Source organism: Scyliorhinus canicula, chromosome 7 (assembly GCF_902713615.1).
Source record: "Scyliorhinus canicula chromosome 7, sScyCan1.1, whole genome shotgun sequence".
In the NCBI taxonomy this organism is placed as follows: Eukaryota; Metazoa; Chordata; class Chondrichthyes; order Carcharhiniformes; family Scyliorhinidae; genus Scyliorhinus; species Scyliorhinus canicula.
The window spans coordinates 148,879,599-148,900,964 of NC_052152.1; the positions used below are offsets into that span (position 1 = coordinate 148,879,599).

The 21,366-nt window shown below is 48.4% G+C and overlaps 1 protein-coding gene across 1 annotated transcript in view; it reads left to right on the forward strand.

Moving 5' to 3' along the window:
• The window catches only part of LOC119969455 (protein diaphanous homolog 3), a 172,319-nt gene that overhangs the window by 14,365 nt on the left and 136,588 nt on the right, over positions 1-21,366 (forward strand). Inside the window, exon 2 of the mRNA XM_038803100.1 lies at positions 8,019-8,144. Within this exon, the coding sequence (XP_038659028.1) occupies positions 8,019-8,144 (126 nt within the window). The remainder of the gene's footprint in view (positions 1-8,018; positions 8,145-21,366) is intronic.

Consider the following 21,366-nt stretch of genomic DNA (forward strand, 5'->3'; position numbering starts at 1 on the left):
TCACCTCCTGCTTCCCCTGAGTAGACTAATCCGTGATCTTTCATTTTAAACATCATACAGATGGAACTATGCAGGAAGGAAGGGCAAGAAATGCTCCCTGGGTCGAGTCTTCAATGTCCCACCATTGGCTTTTCTCCTGCAGGGCAGAAGAGTGTAACAGCCATTACTACAAATTTTGCAGTGTGGTTGTAGATTAAGGAGAGGTGAACTCGAGTGCAGAGATACATGACTGATTGAGGTGCATTATCCATTCTAAGCAAACCCGGATGAATAGACTGTCATTGACATTGCATTATCTGTGGCAGTGGAAGTCCTCACTTCACTTAAACTGTAATGCTGCAGGACAAAGCTGGCACCAAAGAGACCTGGTCAGATATCCAGCTGTAATTAATGGCTGCAAAGTCCAGTAAGAAGAAGGAAATCAGACAGACTTATTAAAAGCATCAGCCCCATTCCAATTCAGTGTTGAATTAATACTGTGCCATGCAGTTCACTCTGCTGCATACACTTAACTCAACAATGGTTGACAGCACAGATACCGAGCAGTGGCTCCTCCAAAATACAGCATGACATCGAGTGTGCACGTTTTTATTACTCTGCTCGCCACAGTACTAGGGCATACTTAAATGTTTGCCAACTTTAGTGTTTGAATTAGTTAGAATTTCTCAGGACACTGACACCCCCCCCCCCCCCCCCCCCCCCCACACACTCACACACACACACTACTCTGCCCACTCCACTCCCCTATGTGCTAATATCACGCTTATCATTCCTGTTGTGACTGATAGTGTCATACACTATGTGTTGCGGGAGTTTCACAGTTATTCGGTCATTGTGTTCCTCACTCCCGAACTGACCAGATAATATATAGAGTTACAGTTAAAGAACTTTATTCCAGCTATAGCAGGGGAGCTAAGAATCCACTAGGTGGCTTGCCAGCTCCCCGATCATAGAAAATAATAATCTTTATTGTCAAAAGTAGGCTTATATTAACACAGTAATGAAGTTAATGCGAAAAGCCCCTAGTTGCCATGTTGCGGCACCTGTTTGGGTTACACAGAGGGAGAATTCAGAATGTCCAAATTTCCTGACAGCCGCATCGTTTGGGACTTGTGGGAGGAAACTGGAGCACCCAGAGGAAACCCTTGCAAACACGGAGAACGGGAATCGAATCTGGGACCCTGCCGGGAATCTAAACAACTGAGACCCTGGCATTGTAAAGTGACAGTGCTAACCACTGTGGTACAATACAGAGGAATTATACTTTTGTGTATCTACCAAGTAATTAACAGCAACTGATTTCTCATCACTAGTTTCTGTCTTTAAGAATTTACCAGCTCGCAATCAGTAGTGCGTGTGAGCCTGTTAGATTTTTAATTTAAACCTGTATAATTTTTTTTGAAGTGTTTTTACTGAGTTTTCACATTTTGTATTTCACAACTTGTATGTTATATGTTACACTTTACATAACCACACTGACCACAGGAAAAAAACATACAAAACGACATAACAAAAAATGAGCAAGAAATAAAAGGCGGTAAAAAGCTGTATGATTTTTAACCCTTTCATTATGTGTAGAAATTCTCAAACTTGAGCAAATTCCCACTTACAGTTTACAGGGATGCAAATCCCATTGAGGGTCCGGGAAAGTGCAAGGAACTTGGTGTTGCACCTTGAGGATAAAAGCCAGATAGGACTAAGATGGGAATATGTCTTTGGAGTGAGTGGAGAAGCTTCGTCGAGCCCTATGTTCACTTGGAGAAGCTATGAGTCACTTTATGGATGGGCAGACTTTAAGTAGATGCAAGTTTAAAATAATTAAATTATACATTACTAACTTCAACACACAAACTGGGCCAAAACCTCCAAACAGTGGTAATCACCAGAGCTCCACATTTCTGTCTAGGACATCCAGATCAGGCCTCTTCAGAAATGCAGAGCATTTCTAAGAGTCCTTCCTGACAGTGCAGGATTGTCAGGGGAAACCCAGCCATGCCCTCTGTTTATGGCATTAGCTGTGTATTTTGATACAGTTAAATAGCTTTTGACTATGTTAGTGAAGGAGTGTGAGCTAAATGATTTTGCTGCTATGGAGAATCTCTGTGCATGACTGGTGGTTGAAACATAGGGATAGAATCAACTTCTGATGCTGAGGATCCCAACAGTGGGACTGGAGGTACTTTCCCTTGGAGGTGGCCATATATACAGAGATGAGTGCCTCAGCCAATCATGTGGCGGAACGGAGAGGAAGTTGCCGACTTCAACTTTACCTCACAAGACAAAGGTCTGGGCACCATATTTTATTGCCACCCAGCAGCCCCCCATGCCCACCCCGCATGCTCCCCCTGTCCACTCCTTGTCATTGAGTAGCATTTGTCTAGCTGTTTGTGAGCAGTTTATAAATCTTGAATCTGCTGGTACTTGCACACCAATATTTCATCAGGAGACCAAGAGACCTTACAGGAGCCTCATTCTTCTGAGAATCTGAATTCAATGAGAGAATCACGGATTAAACTGCCACTTTGCTACATCACCCTTGCCTAGACTTTGTTGACCTTCAGCCCACCTCTCACCCCATTATCCTTAACCAACCCAACTTAACCCAGAGCTTTCCCCTTCACCATTGGTCAGCCACAAAATATACTGGAACTGCCGCCTGTTACAGCTGACCTGTCATCCATCATTCTGAACCTTCCCTCTAAATTTCTTGACCTACCTCTGTTAATCTTGAATCTCGATACCTCACCATTAACAGTCCCTGTGTAAACCTTGACCTCCTCATAATCATGCATCTGAAAACATTGACCTGGAGACATTGTTCAGCTTCCTCCCTCTGTCCTTCAGGAGGCTTTGTAGGGCTGCCTCCTCTCACCCCTTAATCAGCAACGTCCCTTCTTTTACAGCCTCTAAATGGTCTCACTGCATCAATACCTCCTTGCCCCTGGTTCAGCAAAGCTTCCCATACAAGAGTAGCAGCTCCTACTCTGTCCAAGTCCACCAGGAAGACCACCTCGTCTGCTGCACATTTCTCATTTGCTGCATGCTGAACTTTTCCAGATTAAATTTGGAATTATTTTTTAATGGTCATGCTGATATATTAAGGAATGGTTACTGCCCCTTGCTGTTGGGAGTCCACCACCAAGTTTTTTTTAATAAATTTAGATTACCCAATTATTTTTTCCAATTAAGGGGCAATTTAGCGTGGCCAATCCACCTACTCTGCACATTTTTGGGTTGTGGGGGCGAAACCCACGCAGACACGGGGAGAATGTGCAAACTCCGCACAGACAGTGACCCAGAGCCGGGATCGAACCTGGGACCTCAGCGCCGTGTTGCGGTTGTGCTAACCACTAGGCCACCGTGCTGCCCCACCGCCAACTTAATGACCGATTTTCATCCAGGCATTGAGAATCACCCCCCTCTCAAAAATCTCTTTTCCATCAAGACTTTGGTCAGTGGGACAAGCAGTGTGTGATTTGCATTTAATTAATGATTTGAAAGGATTGAGAAAAAAACAAAGGAAAGACTGAAACTAACGGTTTAGACCGAGTAAATTTAATCTTAAATCAGGTAAAGACAAAAAAAGGGAAAGTTTTTTTTCCCAGGAATGGGGACTCGGGTTTGGCTGTGAGAAGGAATTAAATCCATTAAACGTTACATTGGGTCAGGATTCTGACATCAACCTGCCCCGTTACAAGCTTCACTGGGCTGGGAATAAATCCGACTTTACTGTATGAGAAAAGGACCCTGATTGGTTGGCATGGCGACTCAGATTGGTCAAGGTCCAGCCATAAAGGATGCACCTGGGCATGGCAACGCCTTGATCAATCGGAATCAACTCGGCAAACAAACAGCACCCTTTTCTCATGCAGTATAAATTGTTGCTCCCTTTAAATTTGATTTTCTTGTCTGTCCTGATCAGATGAGTGCATGATGAGAAGCTTCCACAACATGCTTCATCTTTTCAGCAGTGTTCAAGTTCTGTGCTTAAAAAAAAAAGGAAGCTTTTTGTTTAAAAGTGAAATGGCTCCATTTTTGTCAGGTAAAATTGACGGGTTGATCATTATTCTTAGACATACAGGGCAGTCATTGAGTGACATCAGCATCTCCCTGGAATGTTCACTAAATAAAACTATTTATCTGGGGCAGTGTGGAAATTGTTTACCTGTTCCATTATGTAAAGTTAACTTGGGGTCTGCCAGTGTGCCAGGCTGGCAGAACCAGAGTGCTCAGGTGGCACCAGCAATGCCAGAATAATACCCTGCCCAGACGGTATGCACCTGGAGGCCTCCAATCCCCGGGACCTTTACAAATGCCATTTTGTCTGGTACCCATTTGTGGAGCCCAGTACTGAACGGTGTTCACCCAAGGTCTTAAAGGTGAGAAGTTAGATCCCTCGCGTTAGTTAGATGTCAGGAGCAAATATTAGAGTGAGATGAGCTGTCTCACTCTAATATACAGATTTGCCAAAAAGTGATCCCGCCCACAAAGTGCAGTATTCACATTGTGACGTTTTGTGAGATCGCATTAGATCTCGTGATCCAGAAATGAGGGGCGCGATTCTCCCAGACAGGGAGAAATCGTAAGGCTGCCGTCAAAACCGGGCGGGTTTGACGCCAGCCTCCCCCTCCCCGACCGGGAACCGATTCTGGTCCGTCCCCCCAGCCGGCCGTGAACTCCGGCATCGCGGGCTTAACGAATTTCGTTAAGCCCGCTTGCCAGAGTTTGCGATGGCTGACGCGTTGCATGACGTCAGCCGCGCATGCGCGAATTGGAAGACTCCAACCCGCGCATGCGCGGATGACGTCATTGCGCATTTGCGCGAAACCCACGCATGCGCGGGCCGGGATGCCCCTCAGCCGCCCCGCGAATTGATACAGCGGGGCGGCGGAAGGACAAAGGGTGCGCGGGAATCGGACCCGCTGCCCGCGATCGGTGCCCACCGATCGCGGGCCCATGGCACCCTTGGCACGGCCGTGGTACGGCCGTGCCAATCGGTGCCGTGGTTGCCAAGATCAGGACTTTACGGCCATTTTTACGAACAGCCAGACCAGATGTGTTTGCCGTTCGTAAAAACGGCCGTAAAGGGCTTGGAATTCGGCCCATCGGCCAGCTGAGAATCGCTGCTCGCCGTAAAAAAGCGGCGGCAGCGATTCGTGTCGGGCGTGGGGGGGGGGGGGGGGGGGGGGAGAATAGCGGGAGGGCGTCGGACTAGCGTGGCCGTAAAAATTTACGACCCCCGCTATTCTCCGCACCGTCATGAGTGCGGAGAATTGCGCCCGAGATCTCACAGCATCTACCAGTCACGTTGCCCCGCACCGCTCTGCTTTTCATGCTCAATGCAACTGCTAGACCGCGCCTTTAGAGTGTGATTTGGCCACCAGTCCTGTTGTTTTCGGCATTGTTTCAAAATGACCTGTTTTCAGGGTTGATTTCCTATTAGAAACTAACCTAGCTGGAGATAAGGTATGTGATTCTCCGTCCTGCCAGCTTCATTTACCGGCGCAGCACCCCCCCCCCCCCCCCCCAGCCGGCAGTGGGATTCTCCATTCCCGCAGCCGGCCAATGGGGCTTCCCATTGTGGTCACCCCGTGCCATCGGGAAACTGGAGGATTGCGCCGACGGAGAATCCACCATAAGATATTTCTATCTTCAGTGGTTTGAGCAAAGCCTGGTGAAGCTGTTAAAGCTGAAAATGTACAAGGTGCATCAAGTTGAATCCACAAATCCTTGACTTCCTGTAACTATTTTTGTGAAAATGAATGTTTCAATTAAAGATGCGTCCAAAGATTCAGAAGCTCAAACTTCTGTTGATTAATACGACATTGGAGCATCAGACTGACCACTCCAATCAAACCCTATTGAAATTAACATATCAGTTTTATCACTTTGACACTTTGGAGGAGGTTGCTACCCTTGCTGCGTACTGACTCACAGGGTGGAATTTTTGGTGAAAAAATCGGTGCGATTCCTATCGGAACCAATTTTCAGGCACTTAGAAAAATTTATTTCTTCCTGTGTGAAAAGTGCTGTGCTTGAGGTGCAAAGTGTCTGATTCGCCCACCCTGGGGGTCTGCTGAGTACTTCAATGTAGGAGTAGCTGCATTTAAATGGCTCCACAGTACTTGCTCTCATTCAAGCCAGGAGGATGTCAGCGAAGACACCAGTTCCCAGATTTACAGAGGGTGCCCAGAGCCGTTTGCTGGATGCTATGTGGGGTGTGGGGGGGGGGGGGGGGGGAACGCAGGCAACATTATACTCTCAGGCTGGCAGGAGGCCCACTAGCAAAGTGACCCCACAACGTAACAATTGATGGCTGGAGTGACCTCTACGGTCACAAGGTGAGGGTGTCCTCCACCACCATGTGGCGCTAGGTCGGCAAGAATGGCACAGGGGTGGCACAGTGGTTAACACTGCTGCCTTACAGCTCCAGGGACCGGGTTCAATTCCAGCTTCGGGTGACTAGCTGTATGGAGTTTGCACTTTCTCGCCATGTATGTGTGGGTTTCCTCCCACAGTCCAAAGATGTGCAGGTTAGGTGGATTGGCCATGCTAAATTGGCCCTCCGTGTCCAAAAGGTTAGGTGGGGTTGCTGGGTTACGGGTTGGAGTGGAGGTGTGGCTGATGTGGGGGGCTCTTTCCAGGGGTTGGTGCAGACTCGATGGGCTGAATGGTTTCCTTCCGCACTGTAGATTTTATGCTGCATATGTACCTGGTTTCCTTCCGCACTGTAGATTTTATGCTGCATATGTACCTGCGCAGTCTACCTGCTAAGGCGGAGTCTTCCATGCCACATGTTTGCCGACAGCTCCATGAAGGGGCATCCTCAGCCATTTTCTATGCCTTTGTGCTCCCTATACGGGTAGTGCGACCTCCATCCGATGGTCTCCTGCCGCTGGGTCTTCCCTGGATGCTGCTGCATGTTGCTGCTGGAGTCTGTGCTCCTCCAGCACAGTATTAAGAAGTCAGCTCCACTGGCTCCATACTGATATTGCTGTTAGCTGCGAGGGATAAGAGAGAGACAGAGTTGGGTTGGTACCACAGCCGGGTAGCATCATTACCACCCCTGATCCATTGGCCTCCCGGACCTGGAAGCAGCCAGTCCCGGACCTGAGAGCAGCCCGTCCCAAACCATATTCTGGGGTTAACCACCAAGCAGAGTACTGCTGAGTCCAAATTCACATTTTGAAGAAACATAGCTTGTAGGGAGTGAAAGACCAAGAAGATGTTCGAGCAGGGGTGGGCAAACTTTTCCGTGCAAGGGCCACATTCAGAAATTCACAATTTTAAAGGGGCGCATAGTATATTAAGTAAAATAATTACTTCACCCGGTTATGATTCTGGGCGCCTCATATGGAACATAGAACAGTACAGCACAGAACAGGCCCTTCGGCCCTCGACGTTGTGCCGAGCAATGATCACCCTACTCAAGTCAACGTATCCACCCTATACCAGTAAGTAGCCCAACAGCCCCCCCCCCCATTAACCTTAAAAAAACATAATAAAAAATTTTAAAAATATATATATTTTTTTTTAATGACTTGGTGGGCCGCACAAAGACCTTTGGCGGGCCGCATGTGGGTCGTAGTTTGCCCACCCCTGTGTTAGAGGGTGCCTTGCAACAAGGAGTCAATTTTATTGTGCTTTGAAGATTGAGTTGAAAGGAATTGTTGACAAGGACACTGGGACATCCTGTCATAACTGGAAAGTTATGTCTGTCATAACTGGAAAGTCCAAAGATGTGCGGGTTAGGTGGATTGGCCATGCTAAATTGCCCGTAGTGTAAGGTTAATGGGGGGATTGTTGGGTCATGGGTTTAAGTGGGGTGATCATTGTTCGGCACAACATCGAGGGCCGAAGGGCCTGTTCTGTGCTGTAGTGTTCTCTGTTCTCTGAACTTGGGACTGTAAAAACAGGACACCGTTTCTGTTGAGAGTCCGGTATTAGTGTGGCGTGGTGTGTTTGATTGTGTTAAGGACTCTGCTAACATTTTCAATGTTCATCTTATTTCACCATAGCTCAGCAACGATGAACAAATCAGGTTACTCACTGCAGTGAAGAACCGAGAGCTCACCATCGATGAGGCTTGGGAAGCTGCACAATGTGGCAAGCCAACACTCCAGGAGCCAAGCAAACCTGAGACGGTAGGATAAGGGCAATTCTCCTTTATTAGTCACGAAAAGATATTAGGATTTGAAGCTGACTGACTAATCTTTGTTTACTAAAAGCACGGTTATCAATTTAATCATAAGATGGCTTTGCAGTAAATAAATGTGCTTGAGTTTTATGGGTTAATCAAAATGACATAAGAGTAGAATACAGCATCATATGTGTGCCAATGAAATGTTGCTAACCAAGAATTTGTAATGGGCGTACCAAGAAAAATATCCTATCATTACAGGAGCAAGCTCTTTGGGACTTTAATATTACAGCTATTGAATATTTCCAATGTTTGTTTTTGGCAGACCCATCTTTTATTCTACTAAATACCATTAGTAAGAATGTTTTGGGAAAGATAAACTATTTCTGGTACTGTACTGTAATGTTTATTGTTAATGGCATTTAATTTAAAGTTCAGTTGGGCAGCAAATGAACGATTCAATATTGATTTGTGCTAGATTAAATCTGTTGGCTGTTTTTCCAGATGCTGTTTAGGTTTCATATTTGGATACTTGGGGTGGAAATAGGGTAAACAGTGAAGATTTCGAACACAGCATGGAGGATAATTATCTCAAGGCTATTTATGAAAAAACACTATTGTTCAATGTTTTACTGAAACACGACATGCATAAAAACTTTTCATCTCGCATTCATCAGAACAGATACGCAAGTCCCAGCTCTCATAAAGAAGCTTTTTTACTTTCCATGAAAAACATGTTTTTGATGGAATGGCACTTAACCTCGTATCCCTTGCATATTTCTGATACGTAGATGATACATTTGTTGTACTTTAATCCATTGGTGCGTGTGAGAATCTCTTTACACAGCTGAATGTGCTCCATCCTCCGCTCAAATTCACCTCTGAAATAGAGCAGCCAAATAAGCTTCCTTTCCTCAATGTGATAGTTAAGAAATGAGTTCTCTGCAACTGTCTATTGCAAGCCTCCCTTCGCTGGTCAGTATGTGTACTGGGATTCCCCCAGATCCCTCTGCTACAAGATTGGCCTTAACAGCAACATTGGTTATGGGGCATGACTCACCTGCTTACTGTACAAGTTTGATACTGAAATAGGGTGCATCAAACCATCGTGATCATATCATTGATCACAAAATCTCACAAATGGGCCTACAGACACCAATTTCCTGAAAAATGCCCAGTCTATCTCAGATTACCCTGAATGAATATAGGGTGGGATTCTCCCGCAATTGGCGGGTTGGGCCATACCAGCGCCAAAGAGTGGCGTGAACCACTCCGGCGTCGGGCTGCCCGGAAGGTGCGGAATCCTCCGTACCTCTGGGGGCTGGGCCCCGCTGGAGTGGTTGGCGCTGCGCCAATTGGTGCCGAATGGCCTCCGCTGGCTGGCATAAGATGGCGCTGGAGCGCCAGCGTCTTCTGGCACATGCGCAAAACCACTGGCGTGTTTCCTGCACATGCGCAGGGGGTTTCTTCTCCGCAGAGCTTTACAGAGGCCTGCGAGGAGGGAAACAGTGCCCCCACTGCACAGGCCCGCCCGCAGATCGGTGGGCTCCAATCGCGGGCCAGGCTACCGTCGGGGCCCCCCCCCCGAGGACACCGCAGGCCGCTCTCAAAGCCAGGTCATACCGGTATGGACCAGGTCTAATCCACGCCGGCGGGACTGGCCAAACATAGGTGGCCACATGGCCTATCGGGGCCTGGAGAATCACCGGGAGCAATCCCCGCCCCCGCCCAAAAACCGGTGCTGGAGAATTCGGCAGCTGGCGTCTGAGCGGGATTCATGCCGCTCCCCTGGTGATTCTCTGACCCGGCGGGGGGGGGGGTCGTAAAATTCCGCCCATTGAGTCTGGAAACTTTGAGTGAAGGTGAAGCAATGCCATAGCAACATGCATGATACTCTCCATGAACAAGACGCTGCCATCAAGTAAAAAAGACATTCAGCCAATCATACAAATGACTAAGGTGATGGCTGAAATTCAGTGCCTGTCTGATGCCAGTTACGTAGGCCATACATCCAAATGACTGGTGGATGATATCAAACCGCACATCCTTTCAGCTGTCCACAGCAGGCAAAGTGCTGATCATATACAACCAGCCCCTGCATGCAAAGCTTAAAACATAGTGCGATTTTGCATCCGCCATCAGTAAGAACGGTGATGTAGGCACAAAACCTCGCGAGAATTGGGAAACGAGATTCTCGCTGGTGAGATCTTATTTCCAGATTTTCCACGGCCCTTTCCGATGATGTAACGAGGTTCATGACCACAAAGGGCAAGAATCTCGTCTTAATGGATTTACATTTTAATTTTAATTATGCAGACCGCCTGTCAGATGATTTCCCCCCTCACTGAATATGCAAGCCTTGCCGACCTGACATCACATCGGTGAGGTTTGCAACAGGTTTGGAGAAATGGGAATCAGTCAATAATATAATTATAATAATAAAAGTCTTTATTAGTGTCACAAGTAGGCTTACATTAACACTGCAATGAAGTTACTGTGAAAAGCCCTTAGATGCTCACTCAGGCGCCTGTTTGGGTTAACAGAGGGAGAATTCAGAATGTCCAATTCACCAAACAAGCATACTTTTTGGACTTGTTGAAGGAAACCAGAGCATCCGGAGGAAACTCACACAGACGCAGGCAGAATATGCAAATTGCGATCCAAGCTGGAAATCGAGCCCGGTGTGGTGATATGCATCACTGTACATACACAAGGGGTTAATGTAGATACACTAGGACACTGTAAATACACAAGGGGTTAATGTTAATGCACTGGGACTAAATAAACACGAGAGGGAGCACCAGAGGCATCATGACACAGACATTCAAACAATAGGTCAGTAAGATAGGACACAACCAACGGGCAGTCAAGACACACCCAGAGGTGACACTACCACAAGGGGGCTACCCATATAAAAGGGCAGGGCACACATGCTCTTTTTCTTTCCATGGGCGATACTCAGAGACATGGGCAGTTCAGGAAGCATCGCACCCACCGCATGGATTGGAGCAGACTGGTTAGTTAGATTGAGTAACTATAGTAAGATTAGCAGGAGAGTCGAACTAAGAAGGAGAATAGTTAACTGTTTAATAAATGTGTTAAATCTATCTCCAAGTCTGAACCTTCCTTTGTCAGAGTATACATCAAGGAAGCAGCTTATGCTACGTGAAGAAGCATAACACAACATGGTACCAGTGAGTAGCCTGTTGAATCTCTATTGTTCAACTCAACAAATCTGTGACAACCAGCAACAACCCACCCAGGCGTGATGTTCAAGATTCCGGTTCCACAGCAGCTTGTGTACCACGGCAATCTTAGTGAATCGTGGCGTGCGGTCAGGCAGAGATTCGAGATCTACCTGGTAGCGTTCGACCTAGATGGTGTGGCGGATGCAGATAAAATAAAGCCTCTACTCACCATTGTGGGTGCAAGAGCAGCAGAAATCTTCAAGACCTTCAAGTGCTCCAAAGGGCAAGAAAGGAGAGACTTCCAGACAGTCCTGGACAAGTTTCAAGAATACTGCGAGGAAAACACCAGAAAAAACAGTAAAAGAGGCGCCAACACACCACGAGGTGAAGGTAGGCCTGCAAATGCAGAAAACATCAGTTTTGATTGGCAGCCATCTTGGGAAAGGAGCAAAAGGACCAAAAGAAGCTTACAGGCAAAACAGTGTTTTGCGCATGCGCGAGAAGCTGCGTGTGTGCAGTTGCAAACAGGGCACCAAGAAAGGAACGGCGATCTGTGCATGCGCGATCAATTCCTACTCTATACGTCGCCAGCGTCATGACATCAGAGGCCCCGGACCACGCCCACTTAAAGGGGAAATGTCCCAAAACAGTAAAAAAAAAATTAAAGCTGGAAAACACAATTCTTTCACCCTAGAACAACAGCACAATGCCTGAACTTCGACCTGTAGCTGAAAGTAACCTTTGCAGAACCCTGCAACAAGCAGTTCGCACCGCCCAAAGTAATGATTTAGTGCTTGACGACTACGATTCAGACGTTGATTGCTTCTTTGGACATTGCGAGCACAATGACAGCTCAGACACAAAAAGTGATGAGATGGCCCTGGAAGACTACGACTCAGACGAAGATTTCATCTTTGGAGATGGCAACCCCAGTACCAAATCCAAACCGCAACACGATGTGTTGTACAGTGAAGAATTCGACATAGATATGGACGAGTTCTTCGGATTTGAGGATCTTCAACCCAGAATATAAGACATCCTGACTAGAGAGAGCAGGATTATGCAGCGGCCTGACGCCCAGAGACAGAGAGCAGCGCTGTCACACAGTGGTCCACGCACTGCTAAGGGTTCCCGTCTCCACACACAGTTTTCCACGCACCACAAAGAGTCCCCGACTCCCCACAGAAAGCGATGACAGTCTCCACAGCGAGACCAATGCACGATTCCACACGGAGCACTGCAAGACTCCACAGAGAGTGACACAAGCCTCCACAGCGAGCTCATGGACAGACTCCATGATGGAAGCAACGCAAGACTCCAGAACACAGTCCTTGCATGAACAAGACCATGAGGGTCTAGCAACCTCACCTGAGCAACTAGCCGCAGACGATGCAAGTCTACCCAGCTCAAGTGAACGACAAGAAGACACTGAGGCTCTACCCACTATATGTGTGGCAAGTGATGATGACATCCCACTTCCCATACCAGATGTGCAACATGACAGACCTCGGCTAGTGTGTACAGAGGCACTCCACAATCACAGTGAGACTACTGGTGACTCCAGCGACACCACGTTAATTCAAACCTCATCTGCTCGAGCCTCTCCACAAGCAAATGCATTCCTGAATGTTTTGACTCCGGACGGGGAGCATCACGAAACCTTAGAAAATTCAAGTGAACCTGAAATGACTCCGGACGGGGAGCATCAAGAAACTTCAACTGACACAGGTGAACCCGAAAGGACTCCAGACGGGGATCATCAACAAGCCAAAGCTGATTCAAGTAAGCCAAACATGACTCCAGACGGGGAGCACCGTGGACTCCGTGATGGCACGCTCAAGGAAACAGCAGATGCCACAAAGGACGCTGACACGAGTAACTGTGTAAAGGACTCCTATTATCCACAGAGGGTGGTTGTTGAGTGCAACAAACACAACAACAAAACCTACAAATCCAACAACGAAGCCAACATCAAGGAGTGTACCAGAGGCAACAACAAGCATGACAAAAACAACAACAATGGAACTACGACTGGTACGATACAACTCTGCAAATGTGGGACACTGTTACTGGTCAGCTCAGTACAATGACAGACCATGGCAGGATGACACAATTGCATACATCGCTACCACAAGCACCAAAAGAAAAAAAAGAGTCCGAATCAGACAACAAAGTGATTTGACCACTTCTTGGTTCCTTAAGCACAGGGACACTGATGGCGTTCACCAGGACATGCCACCAGCAACATCACCACCCCACCAACAAAGCAAGAAAGCCACTCGACCATATTAATTAATGAACTTTGGACTCCTACATTTGATTTGGACTTATTGCATCATCATCACTCATCATGATTTGTACATGTCATCACTTCTCTACTTATTTTGTTCAATTTTCTTTCACACTGTACAGAAAATATGTAACACAAAAAAGGGGGATGTGGTGATATGTATCACTGTAAATACACAAGAGGTTAATGTAGATACACTAGGACACTGTAAATACACAAGGGGTAATGTAAATACACTGGGACTAAACACTAGAGGGAGCACCAAAGACATAATGACACACACACACATTCAACCAATAGGTCAGGAAGATAGGACACGGCCAATGGGCAGTCAAGACACACCCAGACATGACACTACCACAAGGGGGCTACCCATATAAAAGGATAGGGCATACAAGCTCTTTCTCTTTCCATAGGTGACACTCAGAGACACGGGCAGATCAGGAAGCATCACACCCACCGCATGGATTGGAGCAGACTGGTTAGTTAGATTGAGTTACTATAGTAAGATTAGCAGGAGAGTTGAACCCAAGTAGGAGAATTGTTAACTGTTCAATAAATGTGTTAAATCTATCTCCAAGTCTGAACCTTCCATTATCAGAGTATACATCAAGGAAACAGCTTATGCTACGTGAAGAAGCATACCACAACACCCGGGTCTTTAGCGCTGTGAAGCAACAGGGATAACCATTATGCTACCGTGCTGTCCAAATAGGGGAGCCTCTTTGGGCACTTGGGTAACAAGAGCACCCTGATGGAGAGAGGGAGCCTCCAATACTGATGCATGTGATGAGGGAAAGTAGGGAGCAATCCTCGGTTCTTGGGGGCCGGTCTCCCGTGAGCATGGTGGAGGGCTGGAGAGCTACACACCGGGCTTCAATCTGAACCTAACTGGAAAAAAAGATATGGGAAAATTCTGACCACATTGTCCTACATTAAGTGTAATTCTGAAATTGGACAGCACTTGGTAAACAATCCCGGTTGTGCAAAAAATTACACTGGCAATCGATTTAAGATTATCGGTTGGGGTCGCAGTCTGGCTAAAGTGTGCATGCTGGAAGCTATCTATATTCACTAACAGGACACCATCCTTGCTACACAGAAGGAGCAGCTCCACACTTTTCTCCCTTTACAACTCAACAGAAACTTGGAGGACTTGCAGTCCATGGTTCATTCCCCATGGTAATTCAGGTGCTTCATGAAGGCCTGTCTCCTCAACCTTGCCCTTCACCTGAGGTGTGATAATCCTCAGGTTAAATCACCATCAGTCAGCTCTCCCCGCTCAAAAGGGGAAAGCTGTCTATGGTCATCTGAGACGATGGAAACTTTAACTTCCCATGGGAATGCCTTGAACAATCAAAGTTGATGTGCCTGGTTTGAATTTAAATAATCAGACTCTGCAAAGCCAGCCCTCCCTCGCTGCGGTTCCCCTCCAGCATCGCCGCCTTCACCCGCGGGGATTTTCCCGCCCAGACATAGCTCATGATCATCCTGTTAACTCTTTTGAAGAAGGGCTGTGGGACAAAGATCGGGAGGCACTGAAAAACAAACAGGAATCTAGGGAGGATTGTCATCTTTACAGTCTGCACCCTCCCTGCCAGCGACAGCGGGATTGCATCCCATCTCCGAAACACTCCCTTCATTTGCTCCACCACCCTGGCCAAATTTAACTTGTGCAGCCTGCCCCAGCCTCGTGCCACCTGGATTCCCAAATACTAGAAATTTTCCTCAACCAGCCTAAACGGTAGCCCTCTTAATCTGTTCTCATGGTCCCTTGCCTGTACCACAAACATTTCACTCTTGGCCGTATTTAATTTGTATCCTGAAAACTGGCCGAACTTCCTCAACATTCCCCGTATACTTCCCAACCCGGCCACTGGGTCCGACACGTACAGGAGCAGGTCGTCTGCGTAAAGAGAGACCCTATGTTCTACCCCGCCCCTCACCATCCCCTTCCATCCCTCTGCGACTCTCAGCGCAATCGCCAGTGGCTCTATGGCCAGAGCAAACAGCAGCGGGGAGAGCGGGCAGCCCTGTCTGGTCCCTCGGTACAACCTAAAGTACTCCGACACTTCTCTGTTAGTCCTGACGCTGGCCCTCGGGGCCTGATATAATAATTTGATCCAATCCACCAGTCCCTCCCCGAACCCAAACCGTCCGAGCACCTCCCATAGATAGTCCCACTCCACCCGGTCAAAGGCCTTCTCGACGTCCATTGCTACCACTACCTCCACCTCCCTGCCCACCGGGGGCATCATTATCACATTAAGCAATCTTCTCAGGTTGGCTACCAGCTGCCTACCTTTCACAAACCCAGTTTGGTCCTCCCCAATCACCTCCGGTACGCAGACCTCTATTCTAACCGCCAGTACCTTTGCCAGGAGCTTGGCGTCAACATTAATCAGGGAGATTGGCCTGTAGGACCCGCACGCCTCCGGGTCTTTACGCCGCTTCAATATCAGTGATATAGTGGCTTGCGACATTGTCAGCGGCAGGGTCCCTCTGTCACTTGCCTCATTGAAAACCCTCGCCAAGACCGGGCCCACCAGCTCAGAAAACTTCCTATAGAACTCTACTGGGTATCCATCCGGCCCCGGGGCTTTCCCCGACTGCATGGCCTTTAGGCCCCCCAATACCTCCTCCACTCTAATCGGGGCCCCCATCTCATCCACTCGCCCCCCCCCACCTACTGTTGGGAATGTTAACCCGTCCAGAAACCTTTTCATCTCCACCGTTTCTTCCGGCGGCTCCGAAGTATACAGCTTGTGATAGAAGTCCCGGAATACCTTATTCAATCCTGCCGGGTCCTCCACTTTGCGCCCCTCCCCATCCATCACCCTACCTATTTCCCTGGCCGCCTCCCTCCTCCTGAGTTGCTGAGCTAACAGTCTGCTAGCCTTTTTCCCGTGCTCGTACACCACTCCCCTCGCCTTCCTAAGCTGTTCCACGGCCCTACTCGTGGATAGTGCCCCCAGTTCCGCCTGTAGTCTCTGCCTCTCCCTGAGTAAAACCTCCCCCGGGAACTCAGCGTGCTCTTCACCTATCCGACCCATTTCCCTGACCAATCTATCCACCTCTGCCCTGTCTGCCTTGGCTCTGTGGGCCCCAATTGAAATCTACTCCCCCCGCACTACTGCCTTTAGCGCCTCCCACAGGGTCGCCGCTGAGACCTCCCCCGTGTCATTCACCTGCAAGTAATTTTGCATACACCTCCGAAGCCTCTCACAGATCCCCTCCTCCGACAGCAGTCCCACGTCTAGCCTCCATTGCGGGCGTTGGTAGCTCGCCCCCCCCCCCCCCCCCCCCCCGGTTCTGCAGGTCTACTCAGTGCGGGGCATGGTCTGAGATAGTAATTGCCGAATATTCCGTGTTCTTTACCTCCCCTATACAATCCCTGCTTAGTACGAAGAAATCTATCCTAGAATATCCTTTATGGACGTGCGAGTAAAACGAGTAGCCCCTTCCTGTTGGCTGTCTATCTCTCCATGGGTCCACTGCCCCCATTTGCTCCATAAACCCTTTCAGTTCCCTTGCCATTGCTGGGAGTCTACCCGTTCTGGGACCCGACTGATCCAAAGCCGGGTCAAGGACCATGTTAAAGTCCCCCCCCCCCATTATTAGCCTGCGAGAATCCAGGTCCGGGATCTTCCCCAGCACTCTTTTAATGAAGTCCACGTCATCCCAGTTCGGGGCATATATATTCACCAGCACCACTCTTCTCCCCTCCAGTATGCCCCGTACCATCAGGTATCTGCCCCCCCTGTCTGCGGCTATGCCCTCCGCCTCAAATTGCACCTGCTTGTTGATCATGATTGCCACCCCCCCTGGACTTCGAGTCCGAGTGGAAGACCTGGCTAATCCAGTCCTTCCTTAGCCTGGTCTGGTCAGACACTTTCAGATGTGTCTCCTGCAACATAATTACGTCTGCCCTCCGAGCCCGCAAGTGCGCGAACACCCGCGCCCTCTTAACCGGCCCATTCAGTCCCCTGACGTTCCAGGTGATCAGCCTGGTCAGGGGGCACAACCCACCCCACCCCCCCCCCCCCCCTCCCCCACCATGCTGGTCAGCCATAGCCTTTCTCAGGCCGGTCCCCAGCCCGTGCGTCGCGCCATTGCTGGTCCGCCCGTTGGTTGCCTCCACACTCGACCTCCTTTCCAGTGCCTATTTCAAGTCCCTCCCACGTCAGCAGAACAACCCCCCCCCCCCCAACCCACATCCCCCGATACCTCCCCTCCCCGCCATCCACTGGCTGTGATCTCCCTCCCCACCTGACTCCCTTGACTAGCCAATCTGCTAGCCCGGTGACTCAACACTCCGTCGCCTTCCTGTCTCATTGTTTCCCCGTCCTCCTCCCTACTCCCCGGCACCCCATCCCCCTCTCCAACCCACTGGAGCAAACTCACTGGCACAGGAAGGCATGGACATCAACAAAACAAAAAAAAAACAAAGACAAAAAAAACCCCAACCCACGTCCTTGGCCCCCCCTTTGTTACCGTGCCAGCTCCAGTGTCCTCCGCGAGCTGCACAAAAAGTACAAATCCGCCCAAAAAGGAAAAAACAGAAAAAAGAGGAAAAAACAAAAACATAAGAGGAAAAAAACCCCCCAAACCAATGTCCATGAACAAAGGAAAGAGTCCCAAATGTTCTGCTTGGCACCGTTGAACAGCAGTCCAGGCCCATTCGGGGTACTTTTCCACGGTAGTCCTCAGGCTCTAATTCGCGTCCGTGGGGCCTCTTTTCGGGACCAGCCCCTGATCCCTCGCAAAATCCATCGCTTCTTCAGGCTCGGAGAAGTAGTGGTGTTGACCCTGGTGCGTGACCCATAGGTGAGCCGGGAACAGCAGACCAAACTTCACGTGCTTCTTGAACAGCACCTCCTTGACATTCTTAAAGGCTGCTCTCCGCCGAGCCACCTCCTGGCTTAGGTCCTGGTAAATGCGGAGGACACTGTTGTTCCACGTGCTGCTCCTGGCGCTCTTTGCCCACCGCAGCACCCACCCCTTGTCCACTAACCTGTGGAACCTAATCACCATCGGGCGGGGGGTCCGCCCTGCCTCGCCTGCACTCTGTATGCCCCCTCCAGCTCCGGCGGTCGCGGAAAGGCTTCGGCCCCCATCAGCTGCATCAATAGGTCTGCTACAAACGCTGTGGCATCAGCTCCCTCAGCCCCCTCCGGGAGGCCGACCATCCTCCGGTTGTTCCTGCGGGCTCTATTCTCCAGCTCCTCCACTCTGTCCAGCAGTCTTCTCTGCCGCTCCTTCAGCCCGTCAACTTCTAGCGCCGCAACCGTCTGTGCATCCGCCTGCTCCTCCACCGCCTCTCCCAGCTCCTTAACTTTAACATCTTGCGCATCCAGCCTCTGGTTCAGCTGATCCACCGCTTTCTGAATTGGGTCCAAGCTGACCCGCTTCAGCGCTTCAAAACTGGACTTCATTACCTGGAGCATGTTATCCAGCGCCTGCTGGATTGCTGAACCCAGGGTCCGTGTGTCCGTCATCTTGGGTACCAGATAAGTTTCTTCAGGTCCTTGCCTCTGTCCCTTTTTCTCTCTTTTCTTCTACCTCCTGGACTCCCGCTGTTCCATGTGCCGCAGCCCGCTCCTCAGCACTTTCGCTGTCGCCTTCCTTCAGATCCGTGGTCCCGCTATCGCGGGGAATCGGCCCCTAAACGCCCGCCGGAGTGAGAGCCCGCCGAATGTGCGGCTCACTCGGACATCGCCGCCACCGGAAGTCCTGCCAAATGATTATTGTACAATGTCTTCACTCTGACTACAATAACAGATCTCTATATTAATCATCTGTACTGTCAATCCTAGACTTAGCAGGAAATCATTGCCCCCCACAGCCTCGCTTGAAAGCATTTTCTTTTAAACAGTCTTTCTTGCCAGTGACAATTTTAAAGTTCAAAAAGAGTTGATATGATGTTACAATCCCAAACAAATCGGTGAACCCTCTGAATCTTTTTTCCATTTAAATTGGTCTGTAACCACTGCCGAATGTAATTAGTAGGAATCTCAAATGTTGGATTGGTACGCTGATATGTCAAGGTAGATGCAAAGCAAAAAATACTTTGCAGTGGATCAAGATATGACATAAAATTACACCATGCTCAACTCTGAAAGTTTTGTTTATCTTTTAAACGTGAAGTGACATGAGCTTTTATTTTGGAGTAGGACTGCATTTCTTGTTATCATGCTTTATCCAACTGCTCTGCAGTTGCTCCTAACCTTGGAGAATCCAAGACTCTTGTACTACATCAAGCCTCATTATATAGCTGATGCTCTGTGCTTTATTCCTAGGTGACACATATAAAGGAGAGTAGTGTTATAAAACAGATTAAAATGTGATGGGAAAGAACTATGCTCTATAAACTATGGAGTCATTTCAACAGATGAACAACACAACCATGGGTCTTTGTATGTTGAATCTTATTCTCACAAGATTGATTTCTCATCTTTGTGGGAGGGAAAGCCTAGTGGCAAAGCATGTTTAAAAAATATACTAACGTAATGAGACCTAGCACAGGGATTTCTTAGGAATCCCTGATGGGGTTGGGAAGCAGTTTCACGCCAAGGTAGCACAGCAAGACTAGTGAGGCAATCAAGTATCACTGTGTGCACATTGGCTATTGCTGAATTAAGTGACATGCTGCCAAAGCTTTTCATCTTGCACCCATCAGGACAGATGCAAGAATGGCAAATTTCAAAGGGAACAACAATTTCAACTGCATGAAAAAAACGTCAACTCTGGCAAGGCATTGCCATGGAGAATGCAGCTGGGAACTACTGTCCCCCACATTTCTGTTTATTTAGGAAAAGCCACAATGCCCAAAATGTTCCATTTTCCTGCAGAGAACAAGTCCCTACATAGGAAATATGTTATTTCTAGCAAGCCCAAGTGAGCCACACTGCAAGCCCAACTGATAACCTTAAATTGATTGTTAGTGTAATTCTGAACACACTCTGGATTGTTCAGCAAGTGATGTCCAATGCACAATCACATTCAACATTATATTCTAGTTTTGCACACCCAGGCTCATTGAGTACAGTTTGTGCGCAGCGAATTGCGAATAGCTGAAGGATGTGCTGTTTGATATGACCCATCAGACGTATGCCTATGTGCCAGGCATCACATCAGCACTGAAATTCTTATACAACATTACTTATTTTGTGGTAGGCAGCATGTCCTTTTTGTTTGATGGCAGCATCCTGGTTCTCTAACTTTCTTTAGGGAGAGAAATCTGCCGCCTTTACTTGGTATGGCCTACATGTGACTCCAGACCCACAGCAATGTGGTTGACTCTTAATTGCCCCCTCAAGGACATTTAGGGATGGGCAATGAATGCTGGCACAGCCTTCGATGCTCATTCCCTCTGAACGAATGCAAAAAATCCTGATAATGGAAAATGCCACACGTGTTGCTGCTGCAGAATAGCAGTGTGAAATTGTTTTGAGCATCTCCCTTTGGCTTTTCGCAATAGGCAGAGTACTGACGGTACTCTACCAACAAGTGCACGCAATACTTAAAACTTAGAGTGTATTCTCTTCCGCTCTCCGCCGGTATCGGGGTTCCTGATCCGGTGGAAAATTAAACGTCAGGTAAAAAACAGGGTTGGCTCCATCCTGTTTCGATACTCCAGTCCCCCACCAGCGACAATAGCAAGCTACATGCCCATTGGCACTCCAAGGATGCAAATAAGTCATCTAAATAAATCATCGTAGGCTCCTTGGATAGCACCTTCCAAATCC